General features: G+C 42.5%; 1 protein-coding gene across 2 annotated transcripts in view; it reads right to left on the reverse strand.

The window, feature by feature from the left end:
• The window catches only part of LOC137424951 (annexin A5), a 59,090-nt gene extending 41,989 nt beyond the window's left edge, over nucleotides 1-17,101 (reverse strand). The window contains exons 1-3 of one of the 2 annotated variants that reach the window (XM_068112874.2): nucleotides 16,724-17,101; nucleotides 16,224-16,259; nucleotides 9,957-10,044 (exon numbers count right to left, since the gene is read on the reverse strand). In XM_068112874.2, the coding sequence (XP_067968975.2) occupies nucleotides 9,957-10,044; nucleotides 16,224-16,238 (103 nt within the window). In that variant the 5' untranslated portion in view covers nucleotides 16,239-16,259; nucleotides 16,724-17,101. Of the gene's footprint in view, nucleotides 1-9,956; nucleotides 10,045-16,223; nucleotides 16,260-16,586 lie in introns of both variants that reach the window. The other variant, XM_068112875.2, reaches the window with a different exon arrangement.
• Nucleotides 17,102-18,248: the final 1,147 nt, after the last annotated feature.

Raw genomic sequence — 18,248 nt, forward strand, 5'->3', positions numbered from 1 at the left:
TCGCTGTCTGATAATATGGACCAACTTCTATCTACTCATCCCAACTCTCTCTTCCTCATATGTGGTGATTTCAATTGTCACCATCGCATTTGGCTGGACGTGGGGAACTCTCTCACCAGCCATAGCTCCTCAGCAAAGGACTTCTGCGACTCATTGGGACTGACACAATCTGTCAATTTCCCGACCCAGATATCAGTCAATGGAGCATCTTCTCAACTTGTCTTGGTTATGACTAACTTCACTGCAAATGTCGGCTGCTCTCCTTCTGCTCCAATCGGCTCATCTGATCATGTGCTTGTTAAAGTGGACATCTCTCTGACCATTCTCAGAGAGCCTCCTCAGCGTCGACGAGTCTGGCATTTCACTCAGGCCAACTGGCACGGTCTTCAAGCAGCCATCAATCATCTGGACTGCTCTCCCATCTCTACCGCCTCTGACATCAACTCATCCTGGGAATTTTTCCAAAGTAAATTGCTCTCTCTCATGCACAGATTTATCACATGTCGTCTTCAGTTGTCATACCCTTCCTCCCGCCCATGGTACACGGAATCTTGTGGTAAGGAAATTGCCCAGAAACAACTTGCATTCGCCTCCTGGAAAGCAAATCCAACAGAAGGAAATCTCATTTCCTTTAAGAAAGCCCGAAACTATTGTGTGTCTGCCCTCAGGAGAGCCAGGAAACAATATCTCTCCACTCTCAAGACCGAACTCTCAAACCTGTCTCCCTCTTCCAAATCCTGGTGGCGTCTGGTCAAATCTGTTTCTGGTGTTTGTTCCCCCTCCATCCCCTCCCTTACCTCAAACGGCTACACAGCTGACTCCGCACGTGAAAAAGCTAAATGCCTCAACTCTGTGTTTGCCTCTAAATCTTGTGTCCCAAACCCATCCCTCTCTGTACCCACTCCTGGACTCCGTGTCCTTTCCTCCTGACAAGGTGGAAAAGTTTCTGTCAACCCTCGACTCTGATTCTGCAACTGGACCCGACGGCATCAGCCCACGGGTCCTAAAATCCTGCTCTGCTGCTCTATCTCACCCTCTCTCTGTTCTCTTCACCCTCTCTTTTGCTCAAGGTCAACTGCCATCTGCTTGGAAATCAGCCAACATCACCGCTTTGCACAAAAAAGGTGCAAAAACAGATCCTAGCAACTACAGACCAATCAGCCTTCTCCCAATTATCAGCAAAGTCATGGAATCCATCATTGCTTCTGATATGAAATCTTTCCTCTTCTCCAATGGCTTGATCTCTGATCATCAATTTGGTTTCAGACCAGGTCACTCTACTCTGGACATGCTGCTTCTGCTGTCTCAACAATGGATGGAGGTCCTCAATGCCAAACAGGAAATTAGAGCTGTCTCCCTCGACATATCACGTGCCTTCGACACGGTCTGGCACCCCGCTCTGCTCACCAAACTCTCCTCCTTTGGTATCCATGGAAATCTCCACGCATGGCTGGCGGACTTCCTCTCTAGTCGTCGTCAACGTGTGGCCCTGAATGGGTTTCTCTCATCTCCTCTTCCTGTTCAGGCTGGAGTTCCCCAAGGCAGTGTTCTGGGCCCCGTGCTTTTTCTGGTCTTCATCAATGATCTCTCTGACTCTCTCGAAAATCCTCTCTATCTCTTTGCTGATGACTCCACTCTCTGCCGCTCCATTCCTCTTCCCTCAGATCGGCAGTCTGCTGCCTCCTCACTCTCTGAAGACCTGGACAAAATCACAGACTGGTCAAACAAGTGGAACATGTCTTTCAATCCTGACAAATCTCACACTCTTACTATGTCTCTCCGAAAAGCTCGACTGGACAACCCTCCCATCTACTTTCTCAACAATCCTCTCCAAGAAGTTCTGTCGCTCAAGATTTTGGGTCTCACTATCTGCCATGATCTTTCTTGGGAAAACCACATTTCCAAGCTGGCCTCCAAAGCCAGTCGCCGACTGGGCATCCTCCGTCGTGCGAAGTCCTTCCTCGGCACACCTGAGCTCCTCACCACATACAAGGCTTTCATCCGCAGCTCAATGGAATACTGTTCTCCCCTATGGGCCGGTGCTCCTGCCTCACACCTAGCTCGGCTTCACGCTGTTGAAACCAAAGCTTTCAGAATTATTGGAATCTCCCGCGATGAAGCTATCTCTGAGGGCCTTTCACTCACTCACCGCAGGCAGGTAGGTGGTCTTTCTGTCTTCTACCGACTCCTCTCCGGCCTTGCACCCCCAGCTCTCTCTGGGCTCAGTTCCCTAAATATTCCTACATTTCGCACAAGATCTGCCTGCAACCCTCTTATGGTTAAACTGCCAAAATCAAGACTCTCTGCTCACCTTTACTCCTTCATGCCTCTTTTCTCCCACCTCTGGAACAAACTCCCTCACTCTCTTCAATCCCACTCCTCCCTCCAGGTCTTTAAAACAGCTGTTCACCACCATCTCTTATCTTCCCCCATCCAAAACCTTGATCTTTTCTACCCCCGCTAATTCACCCCAGATCCACCTTGTTTGAAATTCCAACTTCTTTCCTGGAAGTCCTGGCAGTGTCCTTGTGTTTTATACCTCTCCCACTGCCCCCTTCCCACGCCCCCCCCCCCCCAAAGCCCTCGCCCTCTCTCAGATCTCTCGATGTCTCCATGTCTCTCGGTCCCTGCTCTCAAATGTTGTGTTTGTGTCCTTCCCCCTCTCTCCCCCTCTCTCCCCATCTTGTCTACCGCTCCCTATATTATGTTTTATGTGTCGGTTTGTCTTTCTGTGTGTTCATGTGATTAATGTTCGCTCTTTCACGAGCCTCGATATTGTATACAACAAAAAAAAAAAAAAAAAAAAAAAAAAATCCCTCCAACTTCCAAATTTCCAGTTTTCATTCCTGAGAATTCCCTTCAGTAATTCCCAAACTTGAGAAGTTTTCAGTATTATTCTTGTCCACCCCATGCATCCTCTCCTGCCCCCAATCCTCCCCACATTTATAGTTTGTCTGCCTCCCTCTGTCTTGGCCATCAGCTCTGCTTTTGCATCCTGTTCCCTTTAGCATACTAGTTTATTTCTTCCACGAGCCTCGACTATGTATACAAAAAAGAAACCAGAACGACATTCTTCAACATCACGACGTTGACCAATAAGCCAACCCCACATTATTACATCATCATAATACTTGTACCAAGTTTGCTTTAAATCCATTCCATTGTTCTCAAGCTGTCACATTTTCTTGCTATGACCTCTGAGCTTTGACCTCTTGACCCCAAAATTTAATCAGTTCATGTTTACATCATTACACATACCTGTAGCAAGTTTTAATTTAAATCACTTCAGCTGTTCACAAGTTATCACATTTTCACCTGACATGACCGCTGACCTTTGACCTCGGGGTGCTAAAATCAAATGAGTTAATCTTTACATCATCATACATATCTGTACCAAGTTTGAATTAGATCCCTTTAGCCGTTCTCAACTTATAGACCTATTACAGACTTTGACCTTTGATCTATTAACCCCAAAATCTAAACAGTTCATCTTTACCTCATTATACACACCGGCACCAAGTTTGACTAAAATCCCTTCAGCCGTTCTAAAGTTATCACGGAAACGAAAACCTATCACGGACGGATGACAGACAGCCAGACGGACAACCCGAAAACATAATGCCTCTGTCAATTTCCTCAATGGAGGCATAAAAAACAAAGAGGAATGAAAATTGAACAGGAAAGCTTTACATTAGGCAAATGAAAAGAAAATGAAGCTTACCCTTCATCGTTGTATATTCTTGCAATATCACACTTTCTTACTTTTCATATCTTAGTTACTAAGTTAGGGCAGTCTCTTTCTTGACTGCCACTGGTAACATGTAACCCAATGCTACCTGCCGCATGGTCGGGTGACTGTGACTGATGGTCGGGTGACATGGTCGGGTGACATGAGTCTGTTGGGTGACTGCGACACCCTGCAAGACTAAAAACAACAACTGTTAAAGGGCGGATGAGCTCCCTTCATGAGCCAACGGCCACCCAGTAAGGGGACGGTGTCTCTTAAAAAACACCCATCTGGTCGGACCGGTTTTGTAGGTAGTAGGTTGTAGACAGCAACCGCACAGGTAGTACTACCGTTCGACCTGTATAGTGTTAAAGTGGTGCCCGGAACAATCTTACACTCCCCATGTCAGGATCGCTGGTCTTACTTACTGTCTCACTCAAACTACAGCTAACGGGCAAGCTTCAATCTATCTTTCTTGCAAACAAGCTCATACACTTTTCATCATACACTTTTCTTACTCATTTTCACGCCTTACCTTTACATTCTCGCACTTTTATTTCTCTCTATGCAATTTTCTTATTCAAGGCCTAGCCTCGATGAGGACTATATAATCCATGACTGGAGCCTTCAACGTTAAAATAAATATATATGTAAATGTATGAATGTATATATATATATATATATATAAAATATATATATATATATATATATATATATATATATATATATATATATATATATATATATATATATATATATATATATATATATATATATATGTCAAGTAGTAGATTTGTTATTGACTAAAGTTCAGTTATAGACGTTGGTTGCTAATGTGTTATGATTTATATGATGTTTAAAAATGCTATTTTCATAAAGTTAATAAAGGGTTTTTGCTTCGTTTTAGTTTTGGATGAGGAAAGGCTTAAAATGAGGTCATGCTGGACAATTGTATACGTGTGCTTTTTTCGAGGCTGGTCGTAAAACCACGCCCACATGCGCGTGTTTTTGCGTAATGCTAGTAGAATGACATGAACCTATCGTTAACCATATATATTTTGTTTTAATCACAGCAACGCATGACTCTGTATAAACATGCTTTGAATTACTCATGTACACAAACCCATAAAATATATGGGTTTGTTTGGCTAAGCATACACTCTTCTCTTTGTGAGTTACATTTCTGTTTTCTCGGAGCCCAGAGAAACATTTGGTCCGAATGATAAGGAAGGGCTGACTCCCCCGAATAACAGGGCGGATGACGGTGGGGGCTTGGCCCACCGGGGAGGAACCTCTCCCAGTTTTGTTTGTTCTCTCGGAGATTTTCTGATAATCGTATTCGTATATAAGTGAATGAGAATCAATGCGTTTTCAGGAAGGCTTGACTTGGCATGAGACTGGCTCTTGCTGTAGACGTCTTGGCTTCTTCCGGATCTGTATAAGTTGGTTTTAATTAAAAAGCTGCGTCATTTTTCAGGCTATTTGTGGACTTCTTTTCCAAACGAAGAGCTGATTCTTCACATATATATATATACACCCATCTTCTTCTTGTAATATGTATATATCTTGTAATATGTTACAAGATATGTAATCTTGTAATATAACATATGTAATATGTTATAAATATGGGAGTCTTCTTGTAATATGTTTTAATTACCGTAGTTTTCTTATTTTTTTTACGTTTTAAAAATTTTTAGGCTAGAAAATGCTTATTTTACCACAAAAATATTTAAAATAATAGTATATAAAAATACATTTATACCGCAAAATCCCGCGATATAGCGAAAAATCCGCGATATAATTTTACATATACTAGCGAGAAAAACCCGCGATGTACTGAAGCCGCGAAAAGTGAACCGCGATATAGCGAGGGGCGACTGTATATATATATGACTGTATATACAGGTGTCCCAACCGCTGCTGATCACTTGATTACAAACTGTATAAAACTGTCTGTATAAAAGCAGTATTGGAACAGACCGTTATTACACCCTCTGAAGCATTATTTGGACAATATTGCACTGCAGGAGGTAGTATATTGGAAACTGGAGGAAACTCTGACAGGAAGAGGTCTGGCAGACCTAAAGCCACAACAGAATCAGAAGACAAGTTTCTGAGAGTCAACAGCTCGCGTGATAGGCAGCTCACAGGACAACAGCTTCAAGCACAGCTTAACACTGGTCGAAGTAAGCAAGTCTCAGTTTCAACTGTGAAGAGAAGACTTCAAGCTGCAGGTTTGACAGGTCGAGTGGCAGTAAGAAAGCCATTGCTAAGATGGCAAAATAAGAAAAAGAGGCTTGCCTGGGCCATGAAGCACTGCCAGTGGAGTACTGAAGACTGGAGGAAGGTCTTATGGACTGATGAAAATTTGAAATCTTTGGTTCATCACACAGGGTTTTTGTATGCCGTCGAGTAGGCGAAAGGATGGTTCCTCAGTGTGTGACACCAACTGTCAAACATGGAGGAGGAAGCGTGATGGTCTGGGGCTCTTTTGCTGGATCCAGAGTCAGTGACTTGCACAGAGTGACCTGCACCCTGAACCAAAAGGGCTACCACAGCATTTTTCAGCGCCATGCAATACCCTCTGGTATATGCCTAGTTGGCCAGGGTTTCCTCCTACAGCAAGATAATGACCCGAAACACACCTCCAGGCTATGTCAAAACTACCTTCGAGGAAAATAACAAGACGGTAGGCTTCAAATCATGGAAGGGCCAGCACAGTCTCCAGACATAAACCCCATCGAGCTGGTTTGGGATGAACTGGACAGAAGGGTGAAAGCAAAGCAACCTACAAATGCAACACATTTGTGGGAACTTCTGCAACAGTGTTGGGAAGAACTTCCCGAACAATATTTGATTTCCATTGTAGAAAGAATGCCATGAGTGTGTTTGGCGGTTATATCTGCAAAAGGTGGCTACTTTGCTGAGTCAAAAATTTAAATTAAATTTTGTTAAAGAAAATGATTCTATGATTTCTTTTTTTTATCTCCAATTGTTTATTTGTTCTATGCTTAATTTCAGAGTACATTGAGACATTAAACTGTGTAAATTTCAATAAAAACTGGAAAAATTTAGGTGTTCTAAAACTTTAGACCGATAGTGTAGATCATGCTCAATAAATTTCAAACTGATCAGACTAAGCGTTGTCCCTGTCGAATTATGACGTCATAATTATGGCACCAATGACGTCATCGTTAACAACACCTGTTCCCCATATGGAGTTCTTTACAATGAGCCACGTTTCAATTTTTAAAATGCTGACACGGCACACACTTTACTTTACTGAAATGCAGATACAAATGTTATATTTTCGTCAAAAATCGTCGGCATTTCACCAAATCTGTTTTGGTCATGTGTTAATATACCTCAGCGATTGACAAATCTGAAATCAGAATTTTATTTGAGGTCAAAATGACCCTATGAGGTCGCTACGTACTTTGCCTGCTCGTCATGTGCAGTGTGATAATCAATTCCATGCCCACTCTAGAAGACTCTTCTTCTGCATGCAATAACAACTTCTAGCTTCCAGACCATACATCCAATAATCTTGAAATTTTGCACACGTTACACTTCATTACCTCGACTATAATATAAAGCTTCATGCCGATCAATTAAGTGGTTCAAGAGTTATAAATTTTTTTATATTTTCGTTTAATTACTTATATCTGCCAAACCACGTGACCTATCGCAAATTCCAAAAGGTTATTTTATTAGACTGATATGCTGAACACATCTGTGAAGTTTCCCCTCGATGGGATCAAAAATGAGGGAGGAGCTCGGTTCTAAAAGTTTATGCTTTAAAACATCATAACTCTGAAACCATGTGACGCATGACGTCATGCTCACTGACTTTTTTGTTCGTCATGGGTATGCGATTCTACCTGCAAAGTTTGGCCTCGATATGTTCAGTCATTTAGGAGAAATTGGATTTTAGTGGTTTTTCAGGCTTTTCACTCAAAACAATATGGCGTCCGAGCCACGTGACCTACGACGTCATTATAATTTTATTTCTGCATCAATTTATCCGAGAATATGCCCAAGAAATTTCATCCTAATCGGATAAAGTTTTTTACTTGTCGAATTATGACGTCATAATGGCGGCACCTATGAATGTCATCATTCACATATTATTTCGCATGGAGAGTTCTTTGCAATGAGACCTGTCTCAATTATTTCTGTGCAGCGTTTTTTGAGCTATAGAGGTGCAAAGTTTTTTGGTTTTTCAAAGATGGCGCCCATACCACGTGACCTTTGACGTCGTAATATTCACTAAAATATTCTACTTGAGGAGGCCCTCCTATGGTGAAAATTTCATGTCAATCGGACCAACGATTGCCAAGACAAGAAATTTTTTAAATGCAGACTCGCTCGTACGTACGCACGTACCCGAATGCTTAACCCTGCCTTTCGCTTGGCGAGCGCAGGGTAATTATAATTGTATTGAGGGATTTCTGAAACCTCCTACCTACCTTACGACACGCACCGGGGGCCCAAAACGTTCCACAGAAGGTTATTATACACCGCTCCTTTCCTATACCATCTCCAGGCGCTGCATAACGTCATTGCCTGGCACCGAAGGTGGCTCGGCAATGATACACGCTGAAAGGGAGTACTCAGTTTTCACTCCGGTTGTTTGTTTGTTTGTTTTCTTGTTTTCTTCTTTGTTTGTTGTACACTGCTCCTTTCCTATGCCATCTCCAGGCGCTGCATAACGTCATTGCCGGGCACCGAAGGGGGCTCGGCAATTATGCATGCTGAAAGTGAGTACTCAGTTTTCACTCTGGTTGTTTGTTTGTTTTCTTGGTTGTTTGTTTGTTTTTTCTTACTTCTTTGTTTGTTTGTTTGTTTGTTTGTTTGTCCGGGCGATATCTCAGCCATATTTTGAGCTTGGAAGCTGAAATTTTGGCACAATAGTGAGTAAGTACTTTGTCAAAAAAGTGTTTTTGGTTTTTTGATTAATCAATTAATTGATTAGTTACTTAATTATTATTGATTAATTAAGTACTTAACTTATATATTTCCTTTCTCTTCTGGGCATTATCTCAGGCACATTTTGAGTTAGGAAGCCGATATTTGGACATGCCAATGACCAAATGATTTGGCTGTAAAGGCTATTTTTGATTTATTAATCGATTAAAATCAATCAAAGTGAAATCAATTAATCGATTCATTATTTAATTATTCAATTAATGAGTATTTTTTTTTTTAAGTTACAGATTCGGATGAAATGGTGGTGGTTTATGTATTATATTAGCCAATTTATCAAAAAAAAAATTTTCAATGATTATTATTTATTTCTTTTCATTATTAGTCATTTATTTATTTTCTTTCTCATCTGGGCAATATCTGAGGCACCTTTTGAGCTAGGCAACTGATATTTGGACACGATAGTGACCAAGTGATGTGGCTATAAAGGATATTTTTGATTTACTGATTAATCAATTAATCGATTAATTATTTATTGATTAATAAATTAATTATTTAATTAAATTTATAAAAGTTACAACTTCGGATGAAGCACTAGTGGTTTAGTTATGCTATTAGCCAATTGATTAAGAAATTATTTTATGATTATTATTTATTGATTTTAATTATGCAATTAATCAATCAATTATTGTACACCTATCCCTCCCAATACAGTTTCTATGAGCTGCATGGCGGCATTGCCGGGCGCCGGAGGCACCCCGGCAATGCCACGCTGGAGGATATTAAATTTTTTGGCATGGGGGCGGTGTACTTTGAATGTATCTGTACTTGTTATATTTCCTTTTAGTAAAATATGCAACTGTAATGGTTACTAAATGCTGTCCTCGAGCATGTGACCAGATCCTCAGCTCTGATTGGTGGATGTTTGTGAGGGACATACAATACGTACACTGGATGGACAGACAAACGCTGTTCCAGACGGAATTGCTCTACGGGCTACGTAGTAAAAACACTCAGGTACTCCATAATGCCATGTCATTGCTAGTCCTGCTGACATCAGCTTTGGTTATACTCTATTGCACCAGATTTTTAAATCAGAAGCAGACAGCTCATCATAACACAAGTCAAGCTATACCCACCTGCTCTACATTTTCATAAAATAAATAATCAAATCATGCACCTGAACGTTTATAATGCAAATAATGTATTATCTCACTGCTGACCAGAAGCTCCAAAAACTACTCTAAATAATTCTGCCACAAATGGCTTCCAGAAAAGAGTCATTTAAATGGAAAATACTCACCGAGGCCTTTCATCGCATTGTACACTGCCTTGGCATCCACTTCAGCATCAAAATCCTCACATTCACACACGGTTCCATGAACTGGGGTCTGGAATTGACATAGAAACATTGTGTGATTATTAAAATTAGCACATGAAAGGGAAACTTGAAGTGCAGTGAGAATGCAGCAAACAGGAGGTGCTTGTTAATCTCAAGCCAGCAATGCAATATGACCTTGCACTTTCATTACTTCATATGGAGGGAAAAATAAAGTATAAAAACCTTCATCCAAACTCGTCCCTTCTAAATGGAAACTGCAGATATGGTGCCAAAATGCAAGTAGGTCATCGATACGAAAGCCTGGTGGCAACTGCCTCATACGGCTGAGTATACAACAAGGGATGTTTTTTATTCTGTACCCTCTGCACAAAATTATGGAAAATAACGCATATTATACACACACATTTGTGTGTGTGTGTGTGTGTGTGTGTGTGTGTGTGTGTGTGTGTGTGTGTGTGTGTGTGTGCATGTAGTGCCCTCCATAAGTATTGGAACAGTGAAATCACATTTGTTATTATTGCTATATACTAAAGAAGTTTGCATTGGAGATCAGAATATGAATACGAGGCAAGTTTTCAGAAGGTCAGCTTTTATTTCTTGGTATTTCTATGCACGTACATTTTATCATTGTAGAACAATATAACTTTAAATGTTCAGTCCCCCCATTTTGGGTAAGCATAAGTTTTGGAACACTCAAAAGTGTTCTAGCAGGTGTTTCTTGTTGCTCAGGTGTTTCTTGTTGCTCAGGTTTTTCTTGTTCCATTGATTGTTCACATATAAAAGAGCTGTGAATATCTAGTCTTGGTTTTACTTTTGCCTTTGTCTTGGGAGTAGGTAGGCATAAAGCAACAAGAAAACCAAAGAACTGTCTATGAAAGAAAAGCAAGCAATGTGGAAGGTGAAAGAGCAGGATAATTAAAAATTAGAAACATAGCACAAAAATTGGGCAGAGCAAATACTACAATTTGGAATATCTTGAAAAAGAAGTAAACGACTAGTGTACTTAGCAATAGACAACGGTCACGTCGGCCTTGGAAAACAACTGCAGTTGATGACAGAAAAATAATCAGAGCTGTGAAGAAAAACCTTGAAACAACTGTCAGTGACACAATCAACAACTTCCAGAGTGCAGGGTGGAAAGTATCACAATTTACTGTTCGCAGAAGACTTCGACAGCAGAATTACAAAGGTTACACCGCAAGATGCAAACCTCTCATTCGCACCAAAAATAGAAAGGCCAAATTGGAATTTGCCAAGAAGTACAGAGGTGAGCCAGTTGGGTTCTGGAACAAAGTTTTATGGACAGATGAGACAAAAACAAACCTTTTACCAAAGTGATGGAAAGGCAAAAGGCAAAAGTGTGGCAAAAGGAAGAAACTGCATATGATCCAAAGCATGCTACCTCATTTATGAAGCATGATGGAGGTCATGTCATGGCTTGGGCTTGCTTCTGGAACTGACTCACTCATCTTTATTGATGATGTAAGTAATGATGGCAGCTGCAGAATGAATTCTGAAGTGTACAGAAACATTGTGCCTGCCTATGTACAAGAAAATGCCTTCAAACTCATTGGGTAGGGCTTCACCATGCAGTAAGATGATGACCCAAAACACTGACGCTGCCAACGTAACCAAGGACTTCATCAGGGGGAAAGAGTGGAAGGTTTTAGACTGGCCCAGTCAAACTCTTGATTTTAATCCAATGGAACACGTATCCCACTTGCTGAAGAGGAGACTAAAGTCAGAAACCCCCAAAACAAAGAACAACTGAAAATGGCTGCAGTAATGGATTGGCAAAGCATTTCAAAGGAATATGTCAAGAGTTTGGTAATGCCAATGGGTCACAGGCTTGTTGCAGTTATTGCATGTAAAGGATATGCAACCAAATACTAACTATTATAATACTTTAATTTACTTTAAGGTATTCTGTTCAAATACTTATGCTTACCTAAAATGGGGGGACTGAACATTAAAAGTGCTATAGTTCTACAATGGTAAAACATATATATATATATATATATATATATATATATGTGTGTGTGTGTGTGTGTGTGTGTGTGTGTGTGGAGTATTAAGCAACATGGAGGTTCATCACATCAAAAAATATTAGAATAGCTTTCTGCAGAGTAATGACATCTCAAGGGTACATTGCAACATTAATTCAAAGTTATCATCGGATTATCATTTGCGTCACAATATTAGAGTTGTACCATAATATTTGATAACATTTGGGTAGGGCTCTATTTACGTCGGGCCAGAGGCACATTCTTTGTTTTTAGCCCAAAACCAAATTGCAAATGTTCTCCTCCCTCTTAAGCCATTTTGAGGAGGCTCAGTGCAGGGTTTACAAGTGAAGAAACGTTTCAAGGTTAGAGCCAATCCTAGAGAAATCACCACTCCATCGCAGTATGCTCGATCGAAAACAGCCGGAAATCGGAATATAGTCAGGGTGACAGATTGTAGCTGGGTCGAGATTCGAACCCAGACTAAATTTTTCAAAAGTGAGTGCACATACCACTAATCTATCCTGCCAGCTCATTTACAACTATGATTCACTACTAATTAATGTGACTTCAGGGATGAAAAAGTTGGTTGCTGTGAGGCAATGCTACATCATCTGGTGAAATGTGGAGTCTCAGGATCTAGTTCTGCAGAGGGTTTTTTTTACATGAAAAATAATGACTTCTGGCTTAATGTGATAGAACTTCGCACTTTCCCTCTTTATCAGCTATTGCTTTTCTTTTCTTGTCTGCCCATCTCTTTCAGTAGGTAATTTTTATGCCTCATCAAACAAATCCATATTTCACCTCCTCTCTTCAGCCTGGATGGTGCGTCGTTGCTGATATATATCTATATTATTTGATTTTAAAAAGATGGTCTTTTATCTGTATTATTTGGTCATATTTCTCTTTCGTCATAGCCCTTTTTTTATATCATACCAGTTATTTTGCTTGGGTTTGCCCCCATTCTGGCTTCACTTAGTCTTTTCAAATATGCAGCGATCCATGAAATGGAAATTTTCTTTTTAAAATTGGCTTGATGATGTCATAATATTTTTCCACCTTATGATAGTGAAAAAGGAGAATGAGAGTAGATAAGTTCTAAATTTGATTTCAGAAATCAAATCCCTAAGTTTTTTTTTCGTTTTTTTTGTATATAGTCAAGGCTCGTGGAAGAGCTAGTCTTAGTACACTAAATGGATCAGGACGCAACATGGAAAAAGGAACAGTAGAGAGAGGAAGAGAACACCAACAGCAGAGTTGAAGGCCAAGATAGGGGAGGCGGACAAACAATGGTTGTGGAAAGGAATAGGGGGCAGGGGAGGATGCATGGGTTGGACAAGATGAATACAGAAGGAAACTCCAAGGAAGGAAAACTGGAAATTTGGAAGGAGGAGAGATTGGTGTGGGGGGGGGGGGGGGGAGAGGGGATGGAGGAAGGGGGGAGGAGGGAGGGAGGGTGAGGGTGGGTGACGGGGAGGGGACGTTAGAGGCAGGTTAACGAGGGTGGAAAATATCATGGTTTTGGATTGGGGATGATCTGAGATGTTGAAGAACAGCTTACTTTTAGGCCTGAAGGAAAGAATGAGATTGAAGAGAATGTCGAAGTTCGTTACAACAGGTGTGAAAGGAGAGGAACGAATGAGTGGAGGTGAACAATGATCATGGCTTTTTAATTTTTTTGGGTCAAGGCTCGTGTAAGAGCTAACACATTAAACACAAAAACATGCACGGACACATAAAACATACAATAAAGGTAGCGGGAGACAGGAGGAGGAGGAGAGAGGAAAGCATTCAAGCACAACAAAAGTGGAGAACAGGGACGTCGGTAGATCTGTGGAAGGGAGAGGACTGGCAGGTGGTGGAGTGGGAGTTTCACCAGAAAGGGATTTAGGTAGTTTCACCAGAAAGGGACTGATGGTGGACTGTGTGAGCCGTGAAGAAGCCTGGAAGGGGGAAGGAAGGAACAAAGCAAAGAAAGAGCAGAAGGTGCAAGACCATAAATGAGGCGGGAGATTTTTCCTTAAATTTCCTCACTGACTGAGGAAAGATACCCCAAGGCTGTGTTTGTCTGAAGTGAAGTCTTACGTATGTCTCTATTTGCATGTGTGCGCATGATTTGTGTGACAGTTCTCAATCCCTGCCGCTGAAAAGCATCCCCATAGCATGATGCTGCAACCACCATGCTTCACAGTAGTGATGGTGTTAGATGGGTGATTGATTGAGTTGTTCCACAAGCCTTAGACATCAGGAAATATAGAGCAGCTGGTTAACAAACTATAGTCCTGTGGACAATGTCTACAGCTGAACGAAGTGATCATCCATATTGGGAAACAACCACAGGCTCAACCTGTTAGTCTAGTCTCTAGTGCATTATATATCCTCAAAAACCACAAAACCCCTCCAGCTACAAGATCAACCCAGCAATTCTGGCAGGGCAGGGATCCTCAGCCATCAACACCAATCTCAAGTGTCAGAGCTAAGCCATTCAGCTTGATAACTAATTAATGCATTACAAAAGCAATTTTCCACATTGAAAATCCAACACAGAATTTGATTAGCTGAAAACAGTGCAGCTTCTGTGCTCTCACAACAACTGCCCTGCCTATGTCTCCATTCATGATACCTGACCCCAACTCACAATAGTTACAGGGAAAGAAAATAGTTGCAAGTAGTGAATAGTACAATGCGTAAGCCGCAATGAGGATGTTATCATAACAGGTGCACAAACAATTAGTCATATTATGATTTGATGTTGAGGTGTCATATCCAGAGCATTGGTGCTGCTGAATAGGTTTCTTGGCAAGGGTTATACTTGGTGGTTTGCCATTGCCTTCCTAGCGTTGGTTATCTGTGCTCTATCCTTTAATATGCTGAGTATCGAGCAAGTAAGCAGCAGGTACCATTTTGAAATCTTTGGTATGACTCGGCCAGGGTTCGAACGACTGACCTCCATACTCTGAGTGGATGCTTCAGGTTTAACCATTACACTACTGTATCTGATAGGTGGTCCTATACATGTGATATATTATACAAGCAAATATGGCCGAATTATTGACTCCACACTCTCATATGTCGTTATACCTCCTTTCCTCTTCCTCTTTTGCACAACTAACCACCCTTGCATTCTCTTGCTCCTCCTCCAGCTCCTCCCTTCTCCTCCTCCTCTTCAATGCCCTTTTCTCAGTATTGTCCTCATTCACCTGCCTTTTCCAGACTCTAACATCTGCATAGATGATATGTAGATCGACCTTCAAGACCTTTTCGACTTTATTGGACACACACACACACACACACACACACACACACACACATATATATATATATATATTTATATATATATATATATATATATATATATATATATATATATACATACATACACACACACACACACACACACAGACACACACAACAAAAGACCTTTGTGAGTGTGAATTGCACATCATAACTTGGAAATGTATTACAAATAATCCTGCAATGATTCACCCTATGGATCATGCCCTGAAGCATGGAGGGAATGTGGTGGAAGAGAGTGCACCTCACATTGCACCACACCACGCAATGTGGTGGAAGAGAGTGCACCTCACATCGCACCACACCACGCAATGTGGTGGAAGAGAGTGCACCTCACATCGCACCACACCACGCAATGTGGTGGAAGAGAGTGCACCTCACATTGCACCACACCACGCAATGTGGTGGAAGAGAGTGCACCTCATATTGCACCACACCACACAATGTGGTGGAAGAGAGTGCACCTCACATCGCACCACACCACGCAATGTGGTGGAAGAGAGTGCACCTCACATTGCACCACACCACGCAATGTGGTGGAAGAGAGTGCACCTCATATTGCACCACATCACATAATGTGGTGGAAGAGAGTGCACCTCACATCGCACCACATCACGCAATGTGGTGGAAGAGAGTGCACCTCACTTTGCACCACACCACGCAATGTGGTGGAAGAGAGTGCACCTCACTTTGCACCACACCACACAATGTGGTGGAAGAGAGTGCACCTCACATTGCACCACACCACGCAATGTGGTGGAAGAGAGTGCACCTCACATTGCACCACACCACACAATGTGGTGCAAAGGAAGCACTTTCTGATTTGGATTCATGTTTTAAAGCAATCTTGAATATCTGGACTCGAGACGAGCTCACGTGACCAGATGACGTAGTGTACATAGTTGTAGTTTGTGAAAAACCACGGACTTACCCAACGACGAGCCATGATCACCAGAGGTATCCGCACCTGCAGAACATTATTATTACGGTATCATTATATTATTAACAAGAGGTAATAGGTAGCTTTCTGCCATCCCTGCAACCACAGGAGTTGACAAAACAAAAGACAACAACAACTGCAGTGATCAAAATGATCAATAGTCCGACCAAATGTGATGCGCAATGACCTTTTGCAACCTCGTGAGACAGGTATACATCAATCCCCGACCCCTCCATCTTCCTCTTACTCAAAACCCACCAAAAGACCCCCGTTTCAAAATGCTTCGTCATAATGGCGTTGATAGGTTTGAGTATCTCAAGTCGCCAATGATACGCAGCATTACCCCGCACACACCTTCAGAACACCCCAAAGCACCGCACAGTGAATCGGGGTGGTGACCAAGATGTCGGTCGCGCACGAAATCTAGTCGTGGAACAGCAGACACGTCGCACCGCGTGACGCGCGCAGCGGCACAACCGCTCCGAACTCACCACCACGTAGTCTCTCAATGAGCCCTCTGTGTCTGTCTGCGCTCACACGAACAACTGACGACGATTAAGGCACAGTCGGTGCAAAGGGCGCGGCCACTTCGCATCGCCAGCCCTCCCACTCAGGCCTTTGGCGTAGTGGGCTCACTCCCTCACACACGCTTACTGTTCACATCAACTGAATTTGAAAAATAATTACAACCACCACCACCACCACCACTATCGTCTCACTGTGAGATAAACCACCACAGCCTGCTTCCACCATCAATATTTCATCACAACAACAAAACCATCCACAATGCTGGCAACATCACCACCACCAATTCCACTGGCGAAAACACCACAACCATGCTGTGTAGCTGCACCATCAACACTACCACCAAAACAAGGCACCAACCAATTCCTCCTACTTGTGCCGTCAACACCACCAAACAAACAACGCAACCAATCAACACTACCACCATCACCAACAAAACCACCGAAACCATCCACATTGCTGGCAACATCACCACCACCAATTCCACTGGAGAAAACACCACAACCATGCTGCGCTACCTGTCCCACAGCAGCTACCTGTTCCACACACCACCAATTCCACTGGAGAAAACACAACAACCATGCTGCGCTACCTGTCCCACCGCTACCTGTTCCACACACCACCAATTCCACTGGAGAAAACACCACAACCATGCTGCGCTACCTGTTCCACACACCACCAATTCTACTGGAGAAAACACAACAACCATGCTGCGCTACCTGTCCCACAGCAGCTACCTGTTCCACACACCACCAATTCCACTGGAGAAAACACAACAACCATGCTGCGCTACCTGTCCCACAGCAGCTACCTGTTCCACACACCACCAATTCTACTGGAGAAAACATAACAACCATGCTGCGCTACCTATCCCACAGCAGCTACCTGTTCCACACACCACCAATTCCACTGGAGAAAACACCACAACCATGCTGCGCTACCTGTCCCACAGCAGCTACCTGTTCCACACACCACCAATTCTACTGGAGAAAACATAACAACCATGCTGCGCTACCTATCCCACAGCAGCTACCTGTTCCACACACCACCAATTCCACTGGAGAAAACACAACAACCATGCTGCGCTACCTGTCCCACAGCAGCTACCTGTTTCACACACCACCAATTCCACTGGAGAAAACACAACAACCATGCTGCGCTACCTGTCCCACAGCAGCTACCTGTTCCACACACCACCAATTCCACTGGAGAAAACACAACAACCATGCTGCGCTACCTGTCCCACCGCTACCTGTTCCACACACCACCAATTCCACTGGAGAAAACACCACAACCATGCTGCGCTACCTGTGCCACAGCAGCTACCTGTTCCACACACCACCAATTCTACTGGAGAAAACACCACAACCATGCTGCGCTACCTGTCCCACAGCAGCTACCTGTTCCACACACCACCAAATCTACTGGAGAAAACACAACCATGCTGCGCTACCTGTTCCACAGCTACCTGTTCCACACACCACCAATTCC

Source organism: Myxine glutinosa, chromosome 4 (genome assembly GCF_964187855.1).
Source record: "Myxine glutinosa chromosome 4, kmMyxGlut1.1, whole genome shotgun sequence".
NCBI lineage: Eukaryota > Metazoa > Chordata > Myxini > Myxiniformes > Myxinidae > Myxine > Myxine glutinosa.